The sequence below is a fragment of the Hydra vulgaris genome, chromosome 02, assembly GCF_038396675.1.
Source record: "Hydra vulgaris chromosome 02, alternate assembly HydraT2T_AEP".
Lineage (NCBI taxonomy): Eukaryota > Metazoa > Cnidaria > Hydrozoa > Anthoathecata > Hydridae > Hydra > Hydra vulgaris.
The window spans coordinates 57,044,402-57,061,266 of NC_088921.1; the positions used below are offsets into that span (position 1 = coordinate 57,044,402).

Here is a 16,865-nt window from a genome sequence, read left to right on the forward strand (position 1 = left end):
TAATGTTTTGGACTCCAAGTTTTAAAATCAAAAAATTCAGTTACATCTACAATTTCTTTTAACATAAACTTTTTTGATCTGGAGCTGCTAATAATAACCTTAGTGAGTTGATGCATGTGATAAAGACACTTGAAATTATATCAAAGTCCCTTTCGCAAGGGAGAAAACTATGCCCTCTCATTGGGAAGAACTGTTCGACTTTACCAAATCTGCCACTGTCAATTATCTTTACATTTAAACTTGCATTGAGTTAATATACTTTTTTGTCTGAGTAATGTGATTTTTTGAGTGAAAATGATCTTATGTATTACTGACAATGTCATGAACATTCTGAGAAAGACAATTAGTAACACCTTTTCCACTTTTATCTTCAGGGGTTATTCCAATAACCTTAAGATTCCTTATTTTCTGTAATCGTTTTTCACTAATTCCTAAGACAGATAAAAGTGCACTGCAACATATATGCGTACATTAGCTGGAGAGTGATTTTTTTAAAAAGGATGTATTTGAAGCAAATTCTTTTAAAAAAATAAAAACTTTCAGGTGGCTTTATTTGTGTAAGAAGATAAAATTCAAACACATTTTTAACATAAACTGATGAAGCTATCATAGAAGAACGCAAAATAATTTCACAAAAAAATGTCAAATTAGCCCTTTTAAAAAACACTGATTTATTTATTGACATAATTGTAATAGCATTGTTTGTTATATATATATATATATATATATATATATATATATATATATATATATATATATACACATATACATATACATATATATATATATATATATATATACACATATACATATACATATACATATACATATACATATACATATACATATACATATATATATATATATATATATATATATATATATATATATATATATATATATATACATATACATATACATATACATATGCATATACATATACATATATATATGTATATATATATATATATATATATATATATATATATATATATATATATATACATATACATATACATATATATATACATATACATATACATATACATATATATATATATATATATATATATATATATATATATATATATATATATATATATATATATATATACATATACATATACATATACATATATATAAATATATATATATATATATATATATATATATATATATATATATATATACATATATATATATATATATATATATATATTGTTGTTTTTTTGCTTATTTTGTTTATTTAGATTTGTAAACTTATACATATTTTTCTTTTTTTTAAATTTTAAGTTTTACAACAAAAGTTGTTTACTTAAACTGGACATTCCATATTGGGCTATGCATTAAGTAATTGTATATTTGTGCCTTTAAAACCAAATTGTTTTCTAAATTTAAACTTTTTTTTCTTTTTTTTTTTTTGGTTTTTTACAAAAAGTTGAAATGGTAAATAACTTTTTTTTCTAGATATTGCATTTGACTTTTTGGAAAACCCCATATCACAAAAAAAAAAAGTTGGAGAATCAATAACATTTAATTGTGTTCCACCTATTCATTACCCTGATTCCCTTGTTGTTAACTGGTTTAAAGACTTTAACGTTATTTTTCCAAATAGAAGAACTGTTGTCTTGTTAAACAACAGCTTAACAATAAGCAATGTACAAACGACTGATGAAGGTATGTACTTTTGTCAAGCAACAAATAAAGTAGCAATGGTCTATCGAACTTCAAAGAAAGCAAATCTGGAGGTTTTAGGTTTGTTTTATAACAATTTTATTTTTTTCACTGATAATTTAAAATAAATTTTACATTTATTTTTATGATTGAGTTAGTGAACATCTCTAAAATCCACTTTTTGTGTGTTTACAATGTGCATTAATGTTATAAAATGCGATAAAATTTGGTACATAGCAATGACCATCTATATTTGCTTCAAGAATTTTATAATAATGGAACTATATATTTTTAAAGCAAAAAAATCAGTTGATTAAAAAATAAATCAAGAAAATAAAGCAAGCGCTTTACAACTCCCAAGTAGTTAAAAAAATTTTAATAGTGTTATGCAACCCTTTTTAAAAATTTTTTAATATATTTTTTTAAAGTTTTTATTTTTAGAGTTGCCAACTTTTATTTCACAAAATAAAAACATTTCCATACGTGATGGTGATTCATTGCTAATTAATTGTAGTGTCCGTGGTAAACCAAAACCCAATATAACTATATACAGGGTTGTACAAAATAAAATGATTGTTTTATCTATGTCAGAAACTTATACTGCTCAATTAGTTTCAATTTTGGATCAAGGAGTTTATGTATGCTTTGCTAGTAATGAAGTTGGTTACACAAAGCATTTGATTTATGTGATGCTTTACAGTAAGTTCCTTTTATTAAATAATGGGCTTTGAATATATTTTTCATTAGTCAAAGTAATGATTTTTAAATATTTAAGTAGAAAAAATATTAGTTATGAATTGTTTATAACTTTTATTCATAAAAAAAGTCAAGATAAATTTTATTAAAGTTTTGCATTTCAATTGATTCAAAATACTGACTTATTATAATATTGTTTAATTTCTAGTTCTTTATATTATGTATAGTTTCTTATGTTTTTTTAAAATTAGCTTCTGCAGTGTTCTTAACTCATCCTTCCAATGTTACAGCTAATATTAGAGAAAGCATTATATTAAATTGCAAAGTCAATGGTTATCCATACCCAAATATTTATTGGTATTATGAAAACCAGAAATTATCATTTGGTAATGTTTCAACACCAGATTTGTTATACATCAAGAACATAACTAAAATGCATGCAGGATTCTATTATTGTGTTGCTTCTAATCTTGTTGGAAACATTACCTCCAATAAAGGGTTTTTACGTGTACTAGGTATACATTTTTTTATACAAAAGGTTTGCTGTCATTTTCTCTAATCAGAAAAGTTTGATTACACAAATTTTAAAATTAGTTACAAAAGGTTTGTTAAAAATATATAAAAAAAAAATCTTATAGTGGTTGCACAGCAGTGTGGAAAATCAATTTCGAGCAGTCAATTTGACCAGCTAACACATGGAATTGACGGTCAATTGTTTTTTTTTGGATAGAAAAATTTAAGTTAGGAAATTTTTTCCTAACTTAAATTTTTATCTTATTATTTTTTTTTATTCTAATTCACTTCCAACAAAACTGCAAGCAACCCCTATTAAATTGAAAGTTACTAGAAAAAAAAAGAATAGAGTTGTAGAACTAGGAAATGGTTGACAGAAGACTTTTAGGTTGTATGAGTAAGGAAAAGTTTTAGGTTGTATGAGTTAGGAAAACGTGAAGTTGGGAGAGAGTTTCAAAATGTTAAAGTGCGGGGAAAAAATTAACATGTAAAAGTTTTTAGGGGATGCAGGGACAGATACAGTAAAAAAATGATACTTTGCTGAGTGATGAGTCTATTAAGGATGAGTTTTTGCTGATGGAACTAGAGTTGATTTCTCTTTTCTACAAATACTATCATGGTCAATGCTCCTTTGAGCATTGACCATGATAGTATTTGTAGAAAAGAGAAAGAGACATTACAACGATGGGAACAAGGCTCGAGCTTAGCTGATAGTGTGGGTCCAACTATATTTAAACACATTTTTAGACCTTGTCTAGAAGAGAAAGAGCAATGTTAGAAGAGCCCGCCCAAATATGACAACAGTATTCCATACAGGGACAAATATGAAATTTGTAGTAGAGGCAGAGAATGAAATCAGAAGAGAGAAAATGGCAAGCATGATAAAGAGAAGCGACCTTAGCAGATGCTAATTTAGCAATCGATTGTATATATGGTTTCCATGAAGGGTCAGTAGTAAACGATAATCCAAGAAGATGTAAAGAAGAGGACTCAGTGAGAGGGTTGCCATTCATTAATATAGGAATGTCGACAGTACTGCGATAGTTGTTTGCAGTAAATAACTGAGTTTTTTTGGAATTAAAATTTACAACCCACTGTGAGCCCCAATCTGTTATAGAAGTGAGATCAGATTCAAGAGCGGCTGCCTGTTTAAAGCAATCGAAAAGAGAAGGCTTTTTGTTAAGACAGGAGTATAAAGTTGAGTCATCAGCAAAAAAAGCTATTTTAAATGTAAGATTGTCTAGAAGATCATTAATGTAGATAAGAAACAAAGCAATCTCAAGGATAGAACCTTGAAGTACCCAGAAGTTACTGGAAATAAAGAAGAGTGTTTGCCTTCAAGGATGACTTTAATAAAGCGGTTAGAAAGATAATTTCAAAAACTTTCCCAGATCACTATATGTAATAAGCTTATGGAGAAGACCAGCATGGCAAACTTTGTCAAAAGCCTTAGGTATGTCAAGAGCAATAGCCCTAGCCTCTTCTCCTCAATCTAATATATGATAAAATCTTTCTGTCACAGCAGTTTGCAAGACAGTTGAAGAGCGAATGAGCCGTAGAGCATAGAGCGAGCCATGAATTGAAAATTGTATTAATTGTTTGACAGTAAGTTATTTGATTCAAGATGGGATGTGAGAAATTTTTTTATGAATGACTTTAAGACCTTGCTAATAACAGAAAGAAGACAGATTGGACAATAATTGGAGGGGTCAGATTGTTCACCAGAGTTTTTGAAAATTGGAACAGCAGATGCCATTTTCCAGCAGGCAAGAAAACAAAACTCAGTCAAGCACTTATTAAATAGTTTTGAGAGAATTGAAGAGAGATCAAGAGAAAAGTTTTGTAAGATTATGACAGGAATGTTGTCTGGACCACAAGCCATAGAGTTCAATAAAGATATGACTTTAGCAACAGAAGCTGGAGTGATTTAAATCTCTAACAATTGGTTTAACCTGTTTAATTGGAATGGAAGGAAGAGAATACTCATAAGATTCGAAAGCATCTGACTGCACCTTTTAACATCGATTTCTTGCATTAATAAATAGCTGCTAACTTCTGAGATAAGACATGAGATTTAGTGAGCTGAGAATAATGGAGCTTAGCATCTGATAGCACCTTTCAACATCAATTTCTTGCATTAATAAATAGCTGCTTGTTCTCAAGAGAGTTGTTTTATTAAAAAAGATGAAAAAAATGATTATGATTAGATATAGCAGCTGCACAAGAGGGTGAAAACCATAGAGTAGAATGAGACTTGACTTGGAACTGACAAGAAGGAATAAAAGCTTTTATTCCTTGAAGGCGTTCTCATTTAACGTTATATAAAATAAGGTTTTTTACAAATATATTCAAAACTTTATTTTGAAGTATTGGGTAGTTGTTGTGCTTGCAGAAGTCCTTACGGTTTTATCAAAGAGCACCGTGGAAGAACATTTAACAAGGAAGTTCATGCCTCCTTTTTTACCAGTGTTGCTTATTATGCTTGTACCAGCCTCAAACCTTAAACCTCTGGATTCTGAGCCAGACCTCTAACCACTGCACCACTGCTGCACAAAATTTGAATGATTTTTTGAATTTTTAGTATATGGTTTTCCAAATTACATCCTGATTATTTATCAAACATATTACATAACTCTAATTTTTTTCATTCAGTCAACCATGACTGACAAGAATTAATTTTGGGAAGTCAGAGTACCAATTTTAATCATTTCAGGCGGTCGTTGACCGTTGACCCACCATTATTTTCCACACTGGCACAGTATTAAGAGTTTTCTTTTTAAGCCAAAAACTTATTTTTCCAAACTGATTCTAAAAAGTTTACATAGCAACCAAATTTAACGAAAATTTAATTACAAAATTTAAAATATCTGATTAACATATTTAAATACCAATCAAAAAATAGTTTAAACTGTTACCGATAAACATAAAGTTTCATAGTTTTAATTTAAATTTTTAAAACAATTTTACCATTTAACATTAGTTTATGAAGCAGAATCTTCATTATAGGCAATACATTATTTTAAAAAAAAAAGATTTCTTTCAAGAAAATTTTTCAAAATCATTATTATATTTTTATTATTGTTACCTGCAACATATTAAAAGTAAATAAATGTATTTGTTAAAAGAATTTATATGTGTAAATATATATTTCTATATACATTTAAATATATATATAAATATAAATATATATATATATATATATATATATATATATATATATATATATATATATATATATATATATATATATATATATGTATATAGAAATATATATATATATATATACATATATATATATATATATATATATATATATATATATATATATATATATATATATATATATATATATATATATATATATATATATATATGTAATCGGGGTGTTCACAAAAACAAAAAATTTTAAACAAGTGGTTCAAGGGGTGTTCAAAAAAAAAATTCAAAGACACGAGAAGCCAAATTTGGGGCAAATATAAAAAAATATGATTGCAAAAATAAAACTTCTTAAATAGTGACATTTACCTTTTGCTCAAGCGGCAAAATACCCTGAAAAATGCCCCAGATAGTTTCTAAGTAATTTGGCTTTGAGCAGAAGGTAAATCTCAATATTTTGTAAAAAACATTTTTCTAATGTGCTCTTAATGGCCGAATTTTTTTGTTTGTTTGTTGTGTATCCTGGAAGGAAGGAAAAAGATTCAAGATTTTAGGTTAAAAGCTTGAATACACTTAAGTGTTATTTAAAATCTACTTTTGTTTGCTTTGTTTGATAAGCTGCATTTTTCTATTGTTTTAATGTTTTTTAAATAATAAGCAAGCTTTCTTTTAACCTTTTAAAAAGTGATTAAAAGAAAAAACTGGCGACAGTAAATTAACGTTAATATATATTGCAAAGTTCTGCAGTAAACATTTTAATTTCATCCCATATTTTTAACAAACTAATTGTCATTTCTTTCAAAACAGTGTTGAATATTGTCTCAAAATGATGTTTAAGTTATAGTGGAAAGTTTGATAGAAAATAAGAAAGAAAAAGTTAGGTGTAGGTGTAAATAGTAGTGGGAAACTATTTAAGAGTGACAAGGAAAAAAAGAAATAAAAAAAAATTAAAAAAACACATTTATTATTGGGAAAGTCAAACCAGCAATACCAGGTAACAAATTGTTATAAATTCTTTTTCAGTTTTAAATATTATTTCAATAAGATTTTGCGTTGTAGAGGTGCAACCTTACTGAATTTTTTAAGTTTTTTTAAGTTGATCAATTGCCAACTGGATTGGATATTTTATAGCACATAGCTTTTAATCAGTCTATGCTTCCTAAAAAAAAATCTTTAGTTCTTACTTGTTCAGTAAAAAAAAAACAAGAAATAAGAAAGATGTGTTGAACTGCATTGTAAATGTATTCTTAGCCAAAAAAAAGAGTTCCTGGTTTAAAGCTGGATTTCCTTATTGATCAGATAACAGCTTGATTCAAAAGTTAAATAAGTTGAACAAGCAATATGTAAATTTAAAAAAAAAACATGCACAGGATGTTGTCTTTAGAATTGAAAAGCAACAAGGCTTTAGAAAAGAACTGTGAAAAATCTTTTTGGCAGGAATACCTGACTTACAAAACTGGATAAAAAAGGACAAAAGTAGACCTGACCTAGATAAGAAAGACCTAGAATTTATATACAATCAAGAACATGATAGAAAGTTGTTTCTAGGGCCAAAAAATAAAAAATACAGCAAGAAGGTTTTATTTTTAAGATAACCTTTTTTTCCTGAATTAAAAAACTTTTACCACTTTTTCCGCTATTGATTTTTATTTTTGCTTTTTTCACTTTTTTACATTGTTATCTTTTTTAATTTGACAAACTTTTAAAATTAAAGAAATTTTGAAATTAAAAAAGATTAACATTAAATAATAATAATAATAGTGTGTGTTGTTTATATTTTGGAGATTACAAGAAAAAGAAATTTATCTAAAAAAGATGCTAGAAAATCAGTGGAAGTCAGGAATTCAGAGTTGAAGTTTAGTTCAACACAAGACCTGAGCAAAGATTTATTGTTTGATATAGATTATGACTCAGAATATCGGCGTTCTTTGGAGTTTAATAATATAATAAAAATTGAGATTATTAGAGATATTCTTTCTGGTAATGGTGCCTAAATGCTGCAATTACTGATATTTCTTCCAATGTTTTGACGAAAGTTACTACTGCAATTCTTGATAGTTCTGGCCTTAATCTTACAAATGTAAGTTGCAGCAGGTCAACAGCACCTAGAAAGATGAAACAAACAGCTCAAGAAATGATGGTTATTGCTAAAGAAGATGTCACACTTGCATTACTCATGGATTGTTCATTTTGATGGAAAAACATTTTTCAAAACCAATAATGGAAAAAAATTAAAGAATGACAGACTAGCTGTTCTGACAACCATTGATAAGGAGTCACATCTTTTTGGTGTTACACCATTAGACTCTTTATCTGGGAAAAATTAGTACAATGAAGTGATGAAACTCCAAAAAAAATCTTGAATCAAATGTTGGATTACTTTGTTTTGATACAACATATTAAGCAAGAAAAGAATCACAGATGGGTTACATAACTTACGCTCCAAAATACAGAAGATAAATTGAAATAAATCACCAAAAATTGTATTATTCAATCAACTATAAAAAATTTTGTTTAATAGTCATATAAATACAGAACTATTATGCATTACTTTGTTAAATGCGTGTTAAAATAATTTTTTTTTTGCAAATCTTTGTTTATTTTAAACAATTATTAAAAAGCTAGGATACACAACAAGCTAAAAAAAAAAATTAACAAAATATTGAAATTTACCTTGCTGTAAAAGCCAAATAATTTGGTAACAGTTTGAGGCATTTTTTGAGGTATTTTGTCACTTGAACACAAGATAAATGTCAATATTTTTCGATTTTTTTTTTTATAATCATATTTTTTTAATATTTGCCCTAAATTTGGCTTCTTGTGTATTTGCGTTTTGAAAATTTTTTTGAACACTCCTTATATATATTTATATACAGTTTGTTAAGAAGTTTATCTGTGTGAGTGTGTGTGTGTGTGTGTGTGTGTGTGTATGTGTGTATATATAAATATATATATATATATATATATATATATATACATATATATATATATATACATATATATATATATATATTATATATATATATATATATATATATATATATATATATATATATATATATATATACATATATATATACATATATATATATATATATATATATATATATACATATATATATATATATATATATATATATATATACATATATATATATATATATATATATATATATATATATATATATATATATATATATATATATATATATATATATATATATATATATATATATATATATATATGTATATTAGGCCGGATCATAAAAATTAATTTTTTTTAGAATTTGTGAAAAGTGGCGTGATATAGTGTTGTTTAATATTTACAAAAAAAATATTTCTAAAGAATTGATTATACTTTGCATTTTTAAGTTTTAAGGTTTTATGTGCTAAGTATATTTACTTTAGTACATGCATTAACTGAAACATGCATTTAACCCTAATACTAGATATAATCCCAAGGTTATGAAATTGAACCAAACCTATACCTACCTAACTAAATTAACCCTAATGATATGATTAACTCCAACGCTATTATAACTTTATATTATTATATTATTATTATTATATTATTCTATTTTTATATGATTGTTTATTAATTTCTGCTTTTATCAACTGATTGCAGAATTTATCCGTTCATCTTGTATTTTTAGAAATTAACTGAAATTCTGATATGTTATAAAATTGTAAAACAATAATGATTTCAAGATCTAAAGCTTCAAAGAATCGTCATATACTTTTTGGAGAAGGTCGTGAATTACCCAATTTTTGCTTGCCAACCCACAAGCAAGTAGGCAAAGCATACTTGTCTGAGAAGAATTATGAAACTGAACCACTACGGTCTGTTTGTAAGAGACTAGCAAAGAAACTTTCTCAGATATGGATTAAATCATCAGTTTCTACTATAAGTCTTCGAGGCATAGAATTACAGCTGGAGAAGTACATAGGCAATGTTCAGAAAGTGATTCGATCAAAGTCTGCAACAGTCAAACAAGATGAAATAGAAAAAGATCTTGACACATTGTTTGACATTTGTTCGTGTAAATGCAAAGAACTTTCATCTTGTTGCTGTCCAATGGTTCTGAAGGTGCCAGCAATTGAGCATGACTTCCTAACTGATCAACGCACTATACGTGTTGGCAGAATAGCTGGAATCGACAAGAAGGAATCCGCACGTGCTGAGAGGCGTTTAAAACGAAAATCTGTTTCATTATCAAAGGAAGAGACTGCAGTTAAGTGTGCCAGAGTCGTTGAAGCATCTGATAATGAATCAGATAATGAAACAGACAACAATTCTGACACCGAAACTTATTCCCCTTCCGTATCAGATGTCGATACCGAAGTCACATCTACTCGTCTGAAAAACCGTTGTTTAAAAAATATTGCTCTACAAGCAGATGGTTTTGGCATATCAGATAGAGCAGTTGCCGCGATTGTATCATCAACTCTGGTTGATTTTGGTATAGAACATATGGGGCCAGTGGATCGGAATAAAATTCGCAGAGAATGAAAACTACTGAGAACATCCTGTAAAAATGCTGATTTTAGAATTACTGGATTGTATTTTGATGGAAGGAAAGATCAGACTTTAAAACTTGAGGGGGATAGGCAGACTGTGATTTCTGAGGAACATATTTCCATTTTATCAGAGCCAAATTCAAAGTATGTTGATCATTGTACGCCAACAAGTGGATCAGCCAAATCCATTGCAGATTCAATAATTGATACTGTTGACTGCACGAACCTTGTTTGTATTGGTTCTGATTCAACTAACGTTAATACTGGTTTAAACAATGGAGTTATACGCAGAATGGAAATTGAACTTGGTCGACCACTGCACTGGTCCATTTGTCTTTTACATCTGAACGAGCTTCCTTTGCGACATCTTTTTCACTCCTTAGATGGTGCAACAACTGGACCCCATTCATTTAATGGACCAATTGGCAAGCCTATTTCAATGTCTGTTCAGAAACCCATAGTCAGCTCTGCCATATTTGTTGGTGAACCTATTATATGCAATAAGCAGTTGTTAAGCAGTGATCAACTGTACTTTTTCGAAATTGTTAATGCGGTGAAGACAGGTGTTGTACCAGATAGATTTAATTCTAGAACACCTGGGCGACTAAACCATGCAAGGTGGTTGACACTAGCAAACCGTGTTCTACCCCTCTATATATCTACTGAAGATCCATCAAATGAACTAATACTTTTGGCTAAATTTATTGTGAATTCATATGCGGTTGTTTGGTTTGACATTAAGAAACATTCAAACTGCTGGAATGCTGCTCCACACTATTATAAAATGATAGAAACATCACGATTTCTTCCTGTGCGTTATCGAATAATTGTTCAGCAAGTTTTGAAGTGCAATAGCTACCCGGCTCATATCGAGAGCATTATTCTGGCTATGCTCAAAGACAACTGTCAAGTGATCCGTAAGCTTGCGTTGAAGAGAATTCTTTGTGCTCGTGAAGATGACATACCAAATCGAAAATTTCAACTCCCTGAGATACGATTTCAAGCGACTAGTTATGAAGAACTGATTGACTGGCAAACACAGCCCCGCTTGGAACCTGTTCTGACAAAACATATTCCAACTGTACAAATATTGGCATGGCTTTCGTCAGTTGAAGACATAGTTATTGACATTGAGCCATTTCCATGTCACAATCAAAGTGTTGAACGTGTGATTAAAATTGTGACTGAATCAGCATCCAAAGTTTATGGTCATGAAAATCGTGATGGCTATATTCGCGTTCAACTGGAGCGCCGCAAGTTGATGCCTCACTTTGACACAAAATCTGAATTTAAGAACATTTAAGTATAGTTTCTAATCAACGTTTGCTAATGATATATTGTTTTGACTGTTCAAATAATTTGAATTTTATTATAAATTCAATCAATAAATTATGTAACAAATGAGCGTTTTTAAGTTAATTTATTTGAAAACTTCAAAGGTAAAAATACAAAGTATAGCAAAGTAGTAGCGAAAAACGGTTTGCAGCATTGCATTCAGCGTATTTGAGAGCCAATTACTGGAAATTCCCGAAGAAATTTTCCAAATTTTTTTAAGTTATGATCCGGCCTAATGTGTATATATATATATATATATATATATATATATATATATATATATATATATATATATATATATATATATATATATATATATATATACATATATATATGTATGTATATATATATATATAAAACTCTTTCAAAGTAAAAATAATTTATAGATTTTAAAAAGCATATACAAATAAAAAACAAATGTATTAAGCACACAAAAGCATAGTTAGTTACTGAGTTTGAATACATCTTTGTGTGGTTTTAAAACCACTTTAAACCACTAAAACCACTTTGCCAACTGGTCAAAATTAATAAATTTAATCTAGTATCTGACATTATTGAAGGCTAAATGTTTTTAACATTTTTTAATTTGCTAAATGTTTTTTATTGCTTGCAGCTGATTTAAGTCCTGATGCCATTAGTTTGAATGCTTTAAAAACTATTCAGAATATTTTTTTGTCTTATCCACCAAAGTATTAATTTTTCATTGTGTGTTAGAACACTAGATTAAATTAATGTATTCTAAGTTCCTAATTCTGCATAAAATAAATAAGTATTTGTATTTTCTCCAAAATCCAGCATTAAAATGCACACTTATTTAACATCTTTTATTATGAAGGTTTTTGTGCCATTAAAATTTCTTTCAATTTGTAAATAAAACAGTATGATACACGCAATTAATTTTTTGGGTGTAGTCTTGATACATACTTATATAACAGAGTGTATCAGGTACAGAACAGAGTTTATCAGAGGTATCAGTTCATCATAGCGTTTTTTAGAGTTCATTTTTGTCAATGATAATCTTTTTGTATTCTTCTGATGCATTGATATCTTATTTGCTACTTATTTTAATTTTGTGACATCAATTTTATGATGCACATTACATTCATATTTTTTATATTGTTCAAGAGATTGTATTGTAGACAATAAAATAATTTTATCTATAATATTCACCTCAACTTTCTGCAACTTTTTAGTAAGAACTTTGTTTTTAAGAATGTACTTTAAGTAAGGGTATTTTTTGTAGCTGTTTTTTTTTCAAATAAATTAACATCGCTTGGTTAAGTTTCTACTAACAATGGAATGTGTGGAAAACACAGAATTACAGGCACTGCTACTATTTCATTATCCTTATTATCAAAGTTTTCACAACTCTGATTTATCAGCTCACATTCAGTTTCAGACAATTCATGCTCAATTGTTTCAGATATTTTAGCCAGTTTTTCATTGCATTTCCAGTTCATTTGTAATGTTGCTTGGGCTAAGTTCTTTGTCTTAAAAATCAATTTAGACAAACTTACTTTACTCCATGATTGGTAAATCATTGCTGAATTGGTTCTAAAAGGGTTTTGTATTACGGCATACGCCTCATAAGGTATCCCTTTTTAATTTTGGATATGATCAGCGTGATCAATTTTGTTATGTATTAGGCGATAGTCATTATCAAAAACTAAATGTGACAATGTTGTAAGCTTTGTATTTCAATGTTGGGATGTGGCATCTTGAATCCAAAATCCACGGTTATTACAAATTTAATGTAAATATAGCTTTGAATTATCATTAAACATTGTTAGCAATTAAACTTACAAGTAATTTGTCTTAAAAAAATGTGCAATATTAAAGTATTCAAAACTTCAAACCTTTATTTGTAGAGACCTTACAAGTAGAAGTATAATAGTACTTTTACTTTTGCTAAACTTCCTGTTTTGAAACATTATTATTAAATTTCCGACGATATAAAAAAAGTTGTAAAAATAGGTCATATTAAACAAATTTTGTAAGTTAAACATTTCATTGGTATTTTATTTCATTTTAAAATGAACGAGAATGTAAAATTTATATACATAAAAAAAATTTTGATTGTTAGAAATGAAAATTTTTTATTCACTTTTTATTAATATAGTTATTTTGAAACACTATTAATATTAATATGGATTAATAAAATGCAAACTAGTTAACACAACTATTTATGCAAATATATGCAAATATATGCAAATATATGCAAATATATGCAAATATATGCAAATATATGCAAATAGCATTTTAATGTGGGCGTTAGTTTGCATGAGTCTGCTACTAACATTATTTTTTTTTATTTTTAAAGTCCCACCCATGATAGAGTTAGAAGAAAAAGTATATGCAAATATATCAAGCTTACTTAAGATCTCCTGCATGGCATATGGTGATCCATCTGTAAGCATCATATGGAAAGCTCCATTTAACGTAACACCTTTTATTATTTTCTCTAATGAATCTGCTTCAAATGATTTGTTCCATACTGTCAGTAGTTTTACTATATACAATACATCGTTAAACGATAGTGGAATCTACAAGTGTATTGCCAAGAACACTGCTGGTAGTATTAGCAAAGAAGTTAGTGTAATTATACAAGGTATTTTAAATTTTAATATAGAGTTAAATATTGTTTTTAAAATTAATTTTTTATAACATGTAATTAGAAAATTTTAAAATTAAGCTTTTGTATATAGATATAGAGTAAACTAGGGCTTAATTGGGTAATTAAGAAAAATCATCAAAAATGTTAAAAAAATAGTTTAAATTAAGCCAATTTTTTTTTATGATAAAATACAATACAAACTAATCTAGCAAAAGAAGAAGCCAGTAGCATTAAATAAAAAACATTATTCAACATTTAAAAACATTTATACTATGTCTATACAATGGAACAATAAAATAAGTTGTAGACTTTTACTTACTGTTAGGCAGTTCACAGGTAAAACTTAGACTTTTATCTTTTTCTTCTAAATCAGCACACAATTAATGTGTTAACTATGACAATTGCTACAAAAAACACAACTTTCAACACTATTGGAGTAATTTTCTTAACAATATAGACAGAAAGAAAAAACTTGTTGTAAGATTTTAGCAGTTTTCCTTTTTTTTTAAGATACAAAAGGTGTTTTTCAATTTTTTCATTTTTAATCAGGCTAATTGCAAGGCTTTGTATGGAGAGGAGGTCAGGATTGCAGTTTTTCCTCTCTACCATGACAATTTTTTTTGTAGTGCCTGCTTTGGTATTTGGATTATACTTTGATTTAAAGATTTTGAAATGATGTGAAATGGTAGTAGAAACAATGAGAAGGCTGGAAGAAGTGGACATTATGCTGGTACAATCAGGTGACTGGCTTGTAGAACCAGTTTTATGGTTATTAGAAGCGTTGGAATTGCAGCTAATAACAGATATTGTGGCTACAGGGCTTTATAAAAGCCAAGTCTGAGGGCTGCATTTGATTTGTGTAATAGAAGGCATACACAGAAATTTATACCATTCTTTGTTGCAATGTTAATCAATTCAATACTTTAAGTATGAGATTTATATCTATCTAAAATAAGTAGAACTAGATAACTTTTTTGGGCCTCTGAACAAAAAAAAATTTTGTAATTAAACAATAATATTTTTTTTGTTTCCACCTGCTTGTGTGGCATGAAGCCCAGGTACTGATGGTACTCCAACTATTAATTCTGGCTTTTTTTGTTCATGAGGAAAGACCATTTTAGGCAGTATGTATTTCTCATTTGCTAAAGAGAAAATAACTGCTGCAACAAGCTGACCCTATTAGCTGAGATAAGTGTTTGAAATGTTTCTCCATAAAATTTTAATACTAGCCATAACAAGCAATCCCAAAATAATGATTGTTAGTAAGTTATTAGGTCAAAGTTATTAAATCATGTAATGATTGTTAGTAAGTTATTAGGCTCAAAATGAGGTATTAGAAGTTTGTTAGTTAAGGATTCAAAAACTTTGCTAATAGTAAGTAGTGAGAAGATTGGGAAATAGTTAAAGGAGTCTGAACAATCTCCAGAGTCATTGAAAATTAAAACTACAAACATCATTTTCAAAAAGGAAAGAGAAATTAGATTCACTTAAATACTTGTTAATTAATTTGCCGAGTAATGAAAATGATTTTGGAAAACACTTTTGTTAGATAGTGCAATGTTGTCTGGAACTAAAGCAGTAGAAAAGTTTGATTGGGAAATAACTTAGGCAACAGAAGCGAGAACTATTTGGATGTATTATAACAGATTAACTTTTCTTTGGTATAGCATGAGGAGTAGGACATTAGGTTCAAGAGATGAGTTAGAGGAAAAGTTATTTTCAAATAGTTCTGCTTTGTCCTTGGGGGAGGTAATAATTTCTGAGATTATGCAATCTGTACAAAAAGTTATGATTTAAAGTAATCTGAGAATAGAGCTTTGCATCAGACTTTTTGTATTGATTTTTTGCAATAAAAAGTAAAAATTATTGTGATTAAAACTAGCAGCAAAAAGGAGAAAACCATGGGATAGAAGTTTGACTTAAAGAACAAACATCAAATAGAGTCTTGGAAACAAGGAGAACAAAAAGAAAGATAATTGTGTGAAGAGGTGCTAAGCAAAAAAAGAGTAAAAGGAGAGTCAGCGGATTCAAATTTTTGCAATATTTTCATGGGCAATTTGGCACTGTTAATACTATGATATTTAAAAGCTGTCGATGGAATCTCAGAGATATCGCAGAATTAATGAAATCTTACTAAAATTTAGCCTCAGAATGATTAAACTGAGTTTTAGAGCTGTACTCTCATTAAGAGATATCATTAGGAAAAGTTGTATAGCCTCTACCAAGGAGGCACAAGCCAAAACCCATTTGTATAATCTAGAAGATCCAGCATTAATCATCTTAGACAGTAAACATTGTAATACAGTTTACATTCTTGTTAGCCTATTCCTAAGTATAGCTGGCGCAAAATAATGGAACA

At 28.2% G+C, this 16,865-nt stretch overlaps 1 protein-coding gene across 2 annotated transcripts in view; it reads left to right on the top strand.

Annotated features, from left to right (window-relative positions):
* Positions 1 to 16,865, top strand: part of LOC100205758 (protein sidekick-1) — a 76,596-nt gene that overhangs the window by 30,892 nt on the left and 28,839 nt on the right. For both annotated transcript variants that reach the window (XM_065791465.1, XM_065791466.1), the window contains exons 4-7: positions 1,468 to 1,755; positions 2,116 to 2,373; positions 2,622 to 2,885; positions 14,213 to 14,500. In XM_065791465.1, the coding sequence (XP_065647537.1) occupies positions 1,468 to 1,755; positions 2,116 to 2,373; positions 2,622 to 2,885; positions 14,213 to 14,500 (1,098 nt within the window). The remainder of the gene's footprint in view (positions 1 to 1,467; positions 1,756 to 2,115; positions 2,374 to 2,621; positions 2,886 to 14,212; positions 14,501 to 16,865) is intronic.